The sequence below is a fragment of the Rhinopithecus roxellana genome, chromosome 18 (assembly GCF_007565055.1).
Source record: "Rhinopithecus roxellana isolate Shanxi Qingling chromosome 18, ASM756505v1, whole genome shotgun sequence".
Classification (NCBI taxonomy): Eukaryota; Metazoa; Chordata; class Mammalia; order Primates; family Cercopithecidae; genus Rhinopithecus; species Rhinopithecus roxellana.
The window spans coordinates 64,530,593-64,545,129 of record NC_044566.1 but is presented as its reverse complement, the minus strand read 5'-3'; the positions used below and the strand labels follow the sequence as shown (position 1 = coordinate 64,545,129).

At 38.3% G+C, this 14,537-nt stretch overlaps 1 protein-coding gene across 7 annotated transcripts in view; it reads left to right on the top strand.

The window, feature by feature from the left end:
* Window positions 1-14,537, top strand: part of ZMYM2 (zinc finger MYM-type containing 2) — a 130,419-nt gene that overhangs the window by 41,632 nt on the left and 74,250 nt on the right. For all 7 annotated transcript variants that reach the window (XR_004054646.1, XM_030921955.1, XM_030921959.1 and 4 more), the window contains 3 exons: window positions 4,973-5,258; window positions 7,498-7,663; window positions 8,792-9,004. Coding sequence is in view for 6 of the 7 variants with exons in the window: in XM_030921955.1 (XP_030777815.1) it covers window positions 4,973-5,258; window positions 7,498-7,663; window positions 8,792-9,004 (665 nt within the window). In the remaining variant the exon portion in view is untranslated. The remainder of the gene's footprint in view (window positions 1-4,972; window positions 5,259-7,497; window positions 7,664-8,791; window positions 9,005-14,537) is intronic.

Sequence of the window (14,537 nt, the reverse complement as noted above, 5' to 3'; positions counted from 1 at the left end):
TTTGTATTTAGCTCGGTTCTGGTTTTTCTTACTTAGATAATTATTTTTTAAGAATATTCTTGTGTGTACATGTTGGGATACTTATTTCTTTAGGAATATTGCTGGATCAAAGAGACCATATCATAAGAATTGTGTTCTTGTCTACTCAAACTCTGTAAACTAGTCATCAGAAAAACTGTACACAGAGAAATATGAATTGGGTCTTGCATTTATATGCTGATTTTATTTGTAATAGAGAATAATGGATGAAGAGCTATAAAATCTTGGCTATTTATATTGGTTCTTGGACTAATTGTTAATTGGGAAAATTTACCAGCTATCCTTTCATGAAATCCCTTGTATGAAATTGAAGGTTTAGACAAAATGATTAGGCCTTTTCTATTCCTCAAATTTTTTTTTGATGTTGGAGGAAATAAAAATGTAAAACTAGGGCAAATGTAAATTGGAAATAGAGAAGCACCATTTATTTCAGTGTCAAGGCAATAAATGCCCTTAAGTTTTGATAGGCTCCTTTAACTATGTATTCAAGTGACAAGCCTAGAAAGTAGAACACCCTGAGGAGCCTGTGTTTGTGTGGCAAGAACTGCTTCTTTTAGATCTGTGCAAGCGTAAGTTTTGGTTGGAGGCCTTTTTTTCCTTTCATAAGATGGAATTACCAGTTCTTTTAGTGATTTTCTTTCTCGTTGATAAGATTTTTACCCATTTATTAAAACTGGTCAGTTACTGTGATGATAGCTAAATAACAGAATTCCAGAATGCACTCTTTATTCTAATAAATTTGGCGTGTTTTTGTTTTTGTTTTTCAAACTAAGGGGTATTAATACAGTCAGGTAAAATCTGAATAGCCCCTGGAAACCATTAGGTTGATGGAATGGGTCAGAACCAAAAAATCATCGTTTTTAAAGTTTTGGTAGGAAAGAAGTTTTCCCAAGCTCTGGTTATATTTTGTACTGCAAGGAAAGTAATTTTTTTCCTGTGTAAGGGCAGCTTTTATGTGTGGAAGTTCAAAATACAGGAGAAACTAGAAAGGAAAAAGAAATTTATGAGAGACCAAAGTAGTAGAAATTGGAAGTGGTAACCTGAAACGTTTCAAAATGAAGATAGGTTATGGTATTGGTAGCGCCATGAAAGGCCTGCAGAACAGGAAGTAGTGCAGCAAACTGGAGACTTCCTACTAAGCACTAAAGAAGCTTAGCACGAGAGAGAAAAGATGTCCTCTACCATTAATAGTTACCACACCTCAGTACTGTGCTGTGCTGAACCTGTGCAGTGGTAGAGGAATTTGACATTGGATTAGTCAGTACAGGCATACCTCATTGTATAGTGCTTTGTTTATTGCACTTCACAGATAATTGCATTTTACACAAATTGAAGGTTTGTGGCAACATTGAGCCAAGTAAGGCTTTTGGCGCCACACTTCCAACATCGTGTGGTCACTTTGTGTCTCTGTTTCACATTTTGGTAATTCTCACAATACTTCAGACCTTTTCATTATTATATCTGTTATGGTGATCTGTGATCAGTGATCTTTGATGTTACTATTGTAATTGTTTTGGATGCCACAAACCATACCCATATGAGAGTGAACCTGTTTGATAAATGTTGTGTGTGTTCTAACTCTCTCTCTCCTTGGACCTCCCTATTCCTTGAGACACAGCAATATTTAAATTAGGTCAATTAATAACCCTATAATGGTTGCTAAGTGTTCAAGTGAAAGAAAAAACCTCACATCTCTTGCTTTAAATCAAAAGTTAGAACTGATTAGGCTTAGTGAGGAATGCATGTTGAAAAGCCTAGAAAGGCTGAGAGCTAGGCCTCTTGCACCAAACAGCCAAATTGTGAATGCAAAGGAAAAGTTCTTGAAGGAAATTAAAAATGTTACTCCAGTGAACACAGGAATGATAAGAAAGTGAAACAGCCTTTTTTTTTTTTTTTGAGGCAGGATCTCACTGTCTCACCCAGTCTGGAGTGCAGTAGCTCGAACTTGGCTCACTGCAGCCTCTGCCTCACAGGCTCAAGAGATCCTCCCACCTCAGCCTCGCAAGTAGCTAGGACCGTAAGAATGTGCTACCATGCCTGGTTAATTTTTAAAAAATATTTTTTTGTGGAGACAGGGTTTCACTATGTTGCCCAGGCTGAACTGCTTAAGCAATCCACCTGCCTCAGACCCCGAAAGTGCTGGGATTACAAGTGTCAGCCACCGTGCCCGGCCACAAAACAGCCTTATTGCTGATGTGGAGAAAGTTTAAGTGGTCTGGATAGAAGATCAAACCAACTACAACATTCCCTTAAGCCAAAGCCTAATCCAGAGTTAGGCCCTAACTCTTTTTTGGTTTTATGAGAACTGAGAGAGATAAGGAAATAGAAGAAAAGTTTGAAGCTAGTAAAGGTTGGTTCATGAGGTTTAAGGAAATAAGCCATCTCCATAACATAAATGCGCAAGGTGAAGCTGCAAATGCTGACGTAGAAGTTGCAGCAAGTTCTCCAGAAGATCTAAGATAATTGATATAGGTGGCAACATGAAACAACGGACAAAACAGCTGGCTGGCTCTCTTGTTAATATAGTTAGTGACTGTAAGGTGAAGCCAGTGCTCATTTACTGTTCTGAAAATCGTAGGGTCCTTAAGAATCATGATAAATGTACTCTGCCTGTACTTTTATCAGTGGAACAGCAAAGCCCAGATGGCAGCACATGTGTTTACAGCATGGTTTACCGAATAGTTTAGTGTTGAGACCTTCTGCTCAGCAGAAATGATTCCTTTTAAAATATTACTGCCCAGTACACCTGGTCATCCAAGAGCTCTGATGGAGATGTACAAGGAGATGAGTGTTGTTTTCATACCTGGCTACCACAGTATTCATTCTGCAGCCTGTGGATCAAGGAGTAATTTTGAATTGTAAGTCTTACTGTTTAAGAAATACATTTCGTAAGGCTATAACTGCCATAGATAGTGATTCCTCTGATGGATCTAGGCAAAGTAAATTAAAAGCCTTCTGGAAAGGATTCGCCATTCTCAATGCCCTTATGAACATTTGTAATTCATGGGAGGAGGTCAAAACAGCATTATTAACCAGAGTTTGGAAGAAGCTGATTTCAGCCCTTATGAATGATGGTGAAGGGTTCAAGACTTTAGTGGAGGAAGTAATTGTAGATGTGGTGGAAATAGCATGAGAACTGGAATTTGTAGTGGAAGCTGAATGAGGCCGGGCATGGAGGCTCGTGCCTATAATCCCAGCACTTTGGGAGACTGAGGCAGATGGATCAGTTGAGGCCAGGAGTTCAAGACCAGCCTGACCAACATGGTGAAACCCTGCCTTTACTAAAAATACAAAAATGAGCTAGGTGTGGTGGCGCACACTTGTAATCCCAGCTGCGTAGGAGGCTGAGGCACGAGAATTGCTTGATCCCAGGAGGTGGAGGTTGCAGTGGGCCAAGACTGCACCATTGCACTCCATTCTGGACTACAGAGAGAGACTGTCTCAAAAGAAAAAAAAAAGTAGATCCTGAAGATGAGATTGAATTGCTGCAATCTCGTGATAAAACTTGCACAGATGAGGAGTTGCTTTTTATGGTTGAGCAAAATAGAATGGTTTCTTGAGATGAATCTGTTCCTGGTGAAGATACTGTGAATGTTGTTGAAATGACAACAAAGGATTTAGATTATTACATAAACTTAGTTTATAAAGAAGTTGCAGGGTTTCAGAAGATTGACTGATTTTGAAAGAAGCTCTAGTGTGGGTAAACTGCTGTCAAACAGCAGAAGAGTTCATTGATGGGGTACAGATCATTGTTGTCTTATTTTAAGAAATTGCCACAGCCAACAGCCAACCACCATCACGATCAGTCAGCAGCTGTCAACATTGAGGCAGGGCCCTCCACCAGCAGAAAGATTACAGCTTGATGAAAGCTCACATGAATAGTTTTTTTTTTTTATAGCAATATAGTATTTTTAAATTAAGATATGTAGATTTTTAAAAGATATAATACTATTACACACTTGATAGACTACATTATAGTGTAAACATAACATTTTTTGTGAAACCAAAAAAACTCCCGTGTCTTGCTTTATTGCAATATTAGCTTTATTGCAGTGATCTGGAACTGAACCAGAAATATTTCTGAGATATGCCTGTATACATTGGTTTAATTCCATCATTTCTATGTAATACTCTTTCTATGAGATTATGTGTTATATTTAAAGGCCATGAAACTAAACATGTATATGGAAAAGCTGTTCTTAAAAACATGTCTTGGAAATAATTGTAAACTTTATTAGACTTGCGTTACATTTGTCAAAGGTTCTTGTTAGGATTGTATTCTTTAGTGTTGAAATATGTGTTCCTTGCCTAAAGTAATGTTTTATAAATACGTGAATACTTCCTGCTTAATAACTAGTGACTTTTTTTAATACTTCCTATATGCCAGTTATTAGGCTTTATTATGTCTTAACGTCATTTAATGTTTACTGTTAGCATGAGGTTGAAACCATTTCAAGCGCTCTAAAGAGTAAGGCACAATTTAAGTAGCTTCCTAATCTTGTAAGCGATGGAGCTGGAATGTGAACCATTCTTTTTTCTTTTAACTAATTTTTTAAAATTTGACAAAACTTGTATATTTATTTATTGTGTGCAACATGTTGCTTTGAAGAGGATACACATTGTGGGAATGGCTAGATTGAGCTGTGTGTTACCCGACATACCATTTTTTTGTGCTGAGGACACTTAAAATCTAATGTTAACTATTTTAAAGAATTGTTTAAAGAATTGTTACATGTATTTTAAAGAATTGTCACATTGTTACTGTGACATTCTTACTCCGAAACTTGTGCTATAAACCTCTCTGCTATGTTGCTGTTCCATTAACATCTTAAAATTGTACAAAATGGAAAGTTAATATTTCTCTGATATAAATTTGAATATGTATAAACAAACACTTGTTTCATTACTCTTTCTTGTGCATTTTGTTTTTAAGATTCTTGGATCTCCCAGTCAGCTTCATTTCCCCGTAATCAGAAACAACCAGGAGTGGATTCTTTATCACCAGTGGCCTCACTTCCTAAACAGATTTTCCAGCCTTCTGCACAACAGCAGCCTACTAAACCAGTTAAAGTCACTTGTGCAAACTGCAAAAAACCTTTACAGAAGGGCCAGACAGCTTATCAGCGAAAAGGATCAGCTCACCTCTTCTGTTCTACCACCTGCCTTTCTTCCTTCTCCCACAAGCCTGCTCCAAAGAAACTCTGTGTTATGTGTAAAAAGTAAGGTTTACCTTTCAGCACAATTCCATGTAGTTGAATTGTGGTGGTGTAAAATTTTAAGAAAAGTGAAACAGATTTGTAATACCTTTGGAAACTTTCCTGTCAAATCCAGGTGGCGTATGGATAAAAGGCTTCCTGTTTGGATAGGCATTGGAGTTGAGTTAGATAGGTCCTTATAATTAATTTTGTCTGTAATCTCCATTGGACTCCTCGATTTTGTAACAATGTATGCTTATTTACATAAGTAATGAGAAGAAATTAATTGTTATAGCCAAATAAAAATGCTAAGCAGTTTATGCATGATTCTGTATTAAAATTGGTTAAATTTTACACCATCTTCAGATCAAGATTATAAAATTGGCAAGTCTTTGGATTTTATATGTGTGTGTTTTGAACATTAAGTCATTAGAAATAGTATTTCAAGACTCAGGTACCAATTTTTAGCCAGCCTTGGAAAGACAGGATCCTCTCTTCTGCTGTTTTCTCTGTTTTGTTTTTCTTTTTGTTTTTTTTTTTTTTGAGACGGAGTCTCGCTCTGTCGCCCAGGCTAGAGTGCAGTGGCCGGATTTCAGCTCACTGCAAGCTCCGCCTCCCGGGTTCCTGCCGTTCTCCTGCCTCAGCCTCCTGTGTGGCTGGGACTACAGGCACCGCCACCTTGCCCGGCTAGTTTTTTGTATTTTTTTTTAGTAGAGACGGGGTTTCACCATGTTCGCCAGGATGGTCTCAATCTCCTGACCTCGTGATCCGCCTGTCTCGGCCTCCCAAAGTGCTGGGATTACAGGCTTGAGCCACCGCGCCCGGCCTCTTTTTTTTTTTTTTTTTTAGGCAGAGTCTCACTCTAGCCCAGGCTGGAGTGCAGTGGTGCGATCTCAGCTCACTGCAGCCTCCACCTCCCAGGTCCTCCACCTCCTGGGTTCAAACAATTTTCCTGCCTCAGCCTCCTGAGTAGCTGGGATTATAGACTTTTGCCACCACGCCCAGCTAATTTTTGTATTTTTAGTAGAGACGAAGTTTCACCATGTTGTCCAGACTGGTCTTGAACTCCTGACCTCAGGTGATCTGCCTACCTCAACCTCCCAAAGTGCTGGGATTATAGGCGTGAACCTCCATGTCCAGCCCTCTTCTGCTGTTCTTTTTTGTTCTGGCTTCATTGGTTAAAAATAGCTGGAATATGGCATGTTACATGCAAGGTAAAGCCTGGTGGCGTTTCTGCACCGTATCTGGGAGAAGCTCAGTTCTGGGAAGCTATATTTAGATCTTGAATTTTACAAAGGGTTTAGTGCTCTGTACATGTTTAATAAATTCAAATACGGAAACAGTTGTTGCACAGATTGCTTTGCAGTAGTAAACTTAAACACTACAGTGTAGGATCTTGAAAATCAGAATAAAAGGAAAACTTCAAAGGTCATCAGTATTGTCATTTTTTTTTTTTTTTTGAGACGGAGTCTCGTTCTGTCGCTCAGGCTGGAGTGCAGTGGCGCCATCTCAGCTCACTGCAAGCTCTGCCTCCCGGGTTCACGCCATTCTCCTGCCTCAGCCCCCTGAGTAGCTGGGACTACAGGTGTCCGCCACCATGCCCGGCTAATTTTTTGTATTTTTAGTAGAGATCGGGTTTCACCGTGTTAGCCAGGATGGTCTCGATCTCCTGACCTCGTGATGTGCGCCCGCCTCGGCCTCCCAAAGTGCTGGGATTACAGGCGTGAGCCACCGTGCCTGGCAGTATTGTCATTTTCTAACATTTCTATTTACTGTTGGAGAGCCATGTTAATATTGGGTGAGGTTATTTGGGGATGGGGTGTGTGGGTATATTTTAAGTTCAGTTATCCCTCTAGAACATACACCATATTCCTATGACCTGGATACCTCTTGCTTTCTACTTATCCAGGGGAGGGAACTGATCAGGGTATACCTCAGTGAATTAATCCTTAACATTAATTCCATGTAACTAATAACAGCTTTTCTTTTTTTAGTTTTCCCAATATTTGAAATCCTTTTTAGTGAATTTAAAGATAAATTGAGTAGTGACAAAGATTTAATAGTATAAAATATTTCTGCTTCTCAGTCTTTATTTCCAAGAGTTCATATTTTATTAAGAACGTCTAATAAAAATGATTTATTAGATCCAAGAATGATGTTTGATTTGCAGGACTTAGTCTATAGAAATGAAAAATGTCACTTATGAGTCTTATATTTGATTTCTTTTAGAATGGAATTTTAATATGTACCTGTTATTTTTCAGAGATATAACTACAATGAAAGGAACCATTGTTGCTCAAGTGGATTCAAGTGAATCCTTCCAGGAATTCTGTAGTACATCTTGCTTATCTCTCTATGAAGACAAACAGAATCCTACTAAAGGAGCTCTAAATAAATCAAGATGTACAATCTGTGGTAAACTAACTGAGGTTGGTATTTTTTTACTTTATCATTTAGTTCTAACAAATAGGAATATTTTAAAGTTCATTTAAGAACTGTTAGATACTCTTTTATCAGTTCCTTAAAAATGAATATCTGTAAAGACTATCTTATAAATATCCTGTTATGTAATCTGATTCTCCCATAGGATCTTAAGTTATTAATATCCTTTTATATAATCTGATTCTCCCACAGGATGATTTGGGAAAAATCGTTGTGTTAATGTGCCTTTTTTTCCCTGAGATTGGGAGCACTCACAGACAGAACCATAGTGTTGAGATTGATTTTTGTCTAGTAATATATTTATTTAAACAAGCAGGCAGACTACACAAGAAATACTACAAATAATTTTGCTGAGAAGTAGAATAATTGGAATATTTTTTGATAACCTCACATGATTAATATTGTATTAAGTAAAAAGTAATCTGTTTATATATAAGTCATTTGAATGATTTGTAATGGTTCTCCCCTCCTCATTTTTCTGGAGAAATGTACTTTATTTATAGTTTTTAAAAATTGGTCTAAAGATTTTTAGTCTATGGAGTTTAATGTCACCACTACCCAAACCTGGTTTTCTGTCATCTTCTGATACCTCTAGAGAAGTTTGTAGTGATGTCACTGATGGTTTTTTCTTTTTTTCAGTGCCATACATGTGTTCCTGTGTGTATAAAACCAATTTAAATAATTATGAGAATGGGGCCAGGCCCAGTAGCTCACACCTGTATAATCCTAGCACTTTGGGAAGCCAAGGTGGGAGGATCACTTGAGGCCAGGAGTTTGAAATCAGCCTGGGAAGCATAGTGGGACCCTATCTGTACCTAAAAGAAAAAACATTAGTTGGGTGTGGTTGTGTGTCTGTAGTCTCAGTTACTCAGGAGGCTGAGGTGGGAGGATTGCTTGAGCCCAGGAGATTGAGGCTGCAGTCAGCTTTGATGGTGCCACTGTACTTCAGCCTGGGTGATAAGTGAGACCCTGTCTTAAAAAAAAAAAAAACATCGTTTTTCCTTTTCTCCAAACAAGCCTTATTGGGACGTGCTTATTTCTGTTCAGAATGCTTTATTATTTAGCTACTTGTCAGATTTATCTGTTTTGTAAGATTTTGTTTATTTTTCTTTTAGATTCGCCATGAAGTCAGCTTTAAAAATATGACTCATAAGCTGTGCAGTGACCACTGCTTTAATAGATACAGAATGGCCAATGGTTTAATAATGAATTGCTGTGAACAGTGTGGGGAGTACTTGCCCAGTAAAGGTGCTGGAAATAATGTTCTGGTGATTGATGGTCAACAGAAAAGATTTTGCTGTCAAAGTTGTGTCAGTGAATACAAACAGGTAATTCATGTTCTAATCAAAATTGGGCGTTCTTTAGAATGTGCTTGAAACTGTGGTAATACTTCTACTCTAACAGTGTTTATTAACCGAATTTATCTTAGAATTTCATTTAATTCAATTGTTGTCATATCATGGAGCATACTGAATGCATATTGCTTTGTACTGTTAAAGCTGAACCGTCGTAAGTCAGGGACCATCTGTATTTATTCATTTGAGGTAGGTCATTTCCATGATATAATGATGGAGTTAAGTCTGGGTAAACCCGTTGTAAGTTGGAAATGTCTTAAAATGCACCTTTGACCTTGGTCTTTTCAACTTAGAACGGGTTTATTAGGATGTAACTCCATTCTGACGGAACATCTGTGTATGTAGATTATTGGCAGTAATTTTAATATTTTACATATAATGGTAAATGCTATCAGAGTGATTTCTTTTTTGAATTTATTTCCTTTTTGGGAGTTGGAGAGGGTCTGCAAGTATTTTTCAAACTTTTAAAGCTCAGCTTTGAAGTCATATTGATTATATATAATTTTAAGCTTAATTTTTTTTTTTTTTTTTTTTTTTTTTTTTTGAGACAGAGTTTTGCTCTTCTTTCCCAAGCTGGAGTGCAGTGGCGTGATCTCAGCTCACTACAACCTCTGCCTCCCAGGTTCAAGTGATTCTCCTGCCTCAGCCTCCCAAGTAGCTGGGATTACAGGCATGCGCCACCATGCCCAGCTAATTTTTTTGTATTTTTAGTAGAAATGGGGTTTCACCATGTTAGCCAGGCGGGTCTCAAACTTCTGACTCCAGGTGATCCACCTGCCTCCTTCTTCCAAAGTGCTGGGATTACAGGCGTGAGCCACCTGCACCTGTCCAGGTTAATGTTATTTTAAGGACTTTCTGATTTCTAGTTTTTTCCATTGCTCCTTGGAAAGATACTCTGTGTGATTTCAGTCTTCATAAATTTATGAAGTGTTTTATCAGAAATTATTGCTTTAAAGATCTTTTCGTTGTCTGTGGAGAAGGTTTTATGAACTTTCTTCCTCTTTAGTTTTTTTTTTTTAAGACGAGTCTTGCTCTGTTGCCCAGGCTGGAGTGCACTGGCGTGATCTTGGTTCACTGCAACTTCTGCCTCCTGGGTTCAAGTGATTCTCCTGCCTCAGCCTCCTGAGTAGCTGGGATTACAGGCGTGCACCACCACGCTGAGCTAAGTTTTGTATTTTTACTAGAGATGGGGTTTCACCATGTTGGCCAGGCTGGTCTCACACTCCTGAGCTCAAGTGATCTGCGCTCCTCGGTCTCCCAAAGTGCTGGGATTACAGGCATGAGCTACCACGCCTGGCCTCAGATTTATTAAGGTGTGAGTTATACAGTAGTCCTTTCTCACGCAAGGTTTTGTTTTTTTGTGGTTTCAATTACTCACAGTCAGCTGCAGTTCCCAAATAGGTGAGTAGACTACAATAAGATAATTTCAAAAAGTAATTAATTGTAGGTGAGCAGACTACAATAAGATAATTTGAGAGAGATTAATTATAACTAACTATAATTGTTGTTGTTTTTTGTTTTGTTTTGAGACAGGGTCTTGCTCTGTTGCCCAGGCTGGAGTGCAGTGGTGCAATTTCAGCTCACTGCAATCTACTTTTCTTGGGTTCAGATGATTCTCCTTGCTTCAGCCTCATGAGTGGCTGGGATTACAGGCGCGTGCCACCATGCCTGACTAATTTTTGTATTTTTAGTAGCAACTGGATTTCACCATGTTGTCCAGGCTGGTCTCAAACTGCTGACTTCAAGTGATTTGCCCACCTCGGCCTTCCAAAGTGCTGGGATTACAGGCGTGAGCCACCATTCCCAGCCAATTGTTGTTAATCTCTTGCTGTGGTTAATTAGAAGTTAAACTTTATCGTAGGTATGTGTCTATAGGAAAAGATGTAGTATCAAAGGTTTCAGGCATCCACTGGGAGCCTCAGAATATATCTCTCAAGGATAAGAGGTGGCACTGCCATATTAGTAGATTTCCTAATCTATTGAGCCATCCTTGTATTCCTAGAATAAACTATGCCAGATAATTATTTTTTCAAAAATATGCATACATTCTGATGGTTAATACTTTATTTGGTACATTTGCATTGATATTTATAAGTAAAATGGGTCTGTAATGTCCTTTTTTTGTGTGCCTTCTTAAGGTATCAGTGTTACATTTTCTTTATAAAAATATCCAGAGGAAAATTCATTTCCTCATATACTTACAGCAGTAAAAATGAAAATAAATGAATTAAATAGTCAACTGAAAAAGCTGGAAAAAGGAAAATAAGCTGAAACAAAAGAGAAGAAAGGAAATAAAGATAAAAGGAGAAACTAATTAGGAATTTAAAATAGCGTTAACATTGTTCAAAATGTTGCCTCTTTGAAAAATCAGGTCTTTGAAAAACCAGGGAAAAAATACCCAATTGTTAATTCAATCAGGAAAAGAGTTTTAGAAACAGAAATACACAAAATAAGAAATGACAAGGTAGACATGAGCATCGAAACAAAGGAACTTGACAAAAATCAGTCATAAGAACTAACTTGTAGAGCCCTATATAAAAATCTTGAACCTAGATTGAGTAATTTCCTGTGAAAATATAATTTCCCCAGCAGATAAAATTAAGTGGACAAATTTCTGTAGATGAAATAGAGATAAGTATTAAAGTACTACCCCACAACAAGGGCCAGGCTCTGATGTTTTCATAGAGGAATTCCATCAAATTTAAACAAGAAAATCTCAGTGTTATTTAAACAATTCCAGAGCATAAAAAGGAAAGTAACTCGTAAGTTTTTTAAACATTGTGGTAGAGTATATGTAACATAAAATTTGCAGTTTTAAGTATTTTTAAGTATATAAGTGAGTGGCGTTAGTTACATTTACAATGTTATGCCACCATTGACTCTATTTCTGAAACTTTTTCATCATGCCATACAAAAACTGTGACATTAGCCAATAACTCCCATTTTTTTCTATCCCAGTCCTTAGTAACTTAGTACTTTCTGTCTCTATGAATTTGTATATCCTAGATATTCATATAAGTGAAATTATATAATATTTGTCTTTTTGTATCTGGCTTATTTTACCTGAAAGCTGAAACATAATGCTTTCAGTTTCATCCATAGTATAGCCATGATCAGAACATCGTTATTTTGTATGGCTGAATAATATTCATTATATGTATATGCCACATTCTGTTTATCAATTTGTTGCCCCTATGATAGATGTTGCGTTGTTGCCACCTTTGACTATTGTGAATAATGCTGCAGTGAATGTTGGTGTATAAATTTGATATAAGTATCCTGATTTTCCATTCTTTTGGATGAGTGTGGATTTGCTCAGTCATAGGGTAATTCTGTGTTTCACCTTTTGAAGAATTGTCAAACTATTTTACACAACTGTACCATTTTATATTCTCAACAGCAATGTACAAGGTTTCTATTTTCTATGTATCTTTGCCACACTTGTTATGTTCTGTGTTTTAAGCTTTTGATTTTTCTTGTAGATATCTTAGTATGTGTGCGGTGGTATCTCATAGTTTTGATTTGCATTTCCCTAATGACCAATGACAATGAGCAATTTTGCTTTTGTTGTGTGTGTGTGTTTTTTTTTTTTTTGAGACAGAGTCTCGCTGTATTATCCAGGTTGGAGTGCAGGCGCACAGTCTTGGCTCACTGCAACCTCTGCTTCCTGGGCTCAAGGGATCCTTCTGTCTCAGCCTCCCGAGTAGCTGGGACCACAGGCACAGGCCACTATGCCTGCTAAATGTTTTGTATTTTTTGGAGGCATAGGGTTTCCCCATGTTGCCCAGGCCTGGTCTCGATCTCCTGAGCTCAAGCCATCTGCCTGCCTCGGCCTCCCCAAGTGCTGGGATTGCAGGTGTGAGCCACCGCCCGGCCAGTGAGCAATTTTTCATTTGCTTGTTGACCATTCGTGTATCATCTTTGGAGAAGTATCTGTCTGTTCAAGTCCTCTCTCTGTTTTTGAATTGGGTTTTGTAGTTTTGTTCTTTTCTCTCTCTCTCTCTCTCTTTTTTTTTTTTGTTTGTTTTTGAGATAGAGTTTCCCTCTTTTGCCCAGGCTGGAGTGCAGCAGCGAGATCTTGGCTGACTGCAACCTCTGCCTCCTGGGTTCAAGCGATTCTCCTGCCTCAGCCTCCTGAGTAGCTGGTTACAGGTTTGTGCCACCACACCTCACTAATTTTTGTATTTTTACTTGAGACAGGGTTTCACCATGTTGGTGAGGCTGGTCTCAAATTCCTAACCTCATGATCCGCCCTCCTTGGCCTCCCCAAGTGCTGGGATTACAGGCGTGAGCCACTGCGCCTGGCCCTCTTTTATTTTTAGTTGATATGTAATATATATACGTAGGGGGTAGAGTGATGTTTTTATACGTGTATAAAATGTGGAATGTTCAAATCAGGGTAATTAGGATAGCCATCACCCCAAAATTGTTTTTTTATGTTGGGAGCATTCAAAATTCTCTCTTTTGTAGCCTTTTGAATCTATCCAATAATAATTGTTAACTGTATTCATTCTATAGTGCTATGGAACCATAGAACTTACTCCTCCTATGTAGCTATAATTTTGTATCCCTTTGTACTTTTGTTCTTGAGTTGACAGAGTTCTTTATATCATGTACCGTTTGAGTATCCCTTATCTGAAATGCTTGGGGCCCAAAGTGTTTCAGATTTTAGGTTTTTCAAATTTTAGAATATTTACATTATACTTACATTCAAATAATCCAATTCTGAAAAATCCAAAATACAAAATGCTTCAATGAGCATTTCCTTTGAGCGTCATGTTGGTAATTGAAAAGTTTTAGGTTTTAGAGCATTTCAGATTTTTTGCATCTGGGTTGCTCGTTCTGTATATGTTTTGCAAATACTGTCTTCCATTATGTAGGTTTTTATTTTACTTTCTCAATAATGTCCTTTGATTTGCAGAAGTTTTTATTTATTTATTTTTATTTATTTTTTTTGGGGGGGGGGTGAAGGAGTCTTGCTTTGTCACTCAGGCTGGAGTAAAATGGCACGATCTTGGCTCTCTGCAACCTCTGCCTCCTGGGATCAAGCGATTCTCCTGCCTCAGCCTCCCGAGTAGCTGGGGTTACAAGTGTGTGCCACCATCCCTAATTTTTGTATTTTTTTCTTTTTTGAGATGGAGTCTTGCTCTGTTGCTCAGGCTGGAGTGCGGTGGCACAGTCTCTGCTCACTGCAACCTCCACCTCCTGGATTCAAGCAATTATCCTGCCTTCGCCTCCCGAGAAGCTGGGATTACAGGCACACACCACCATGCCCAGCTGATTTTTTGTATTTTTAGTGGAGATGGGGTTTCACCTTGATGGCCAAGCTGGTTTCAAACTCCAGAAGTCAAGTGAGCCACCTGCCTCGACCTCCCAAAGTGCTAGGATTACAGGCACGAGCCACAGTGCCTGGCCTAATATTTGTATTTTTAGTAGAGATGGGGTTTCCCCATGTTGGCCAGGCTGGTCTCGAACTCCTGACCTTCAGTGATTCTCCTGCCTCGGC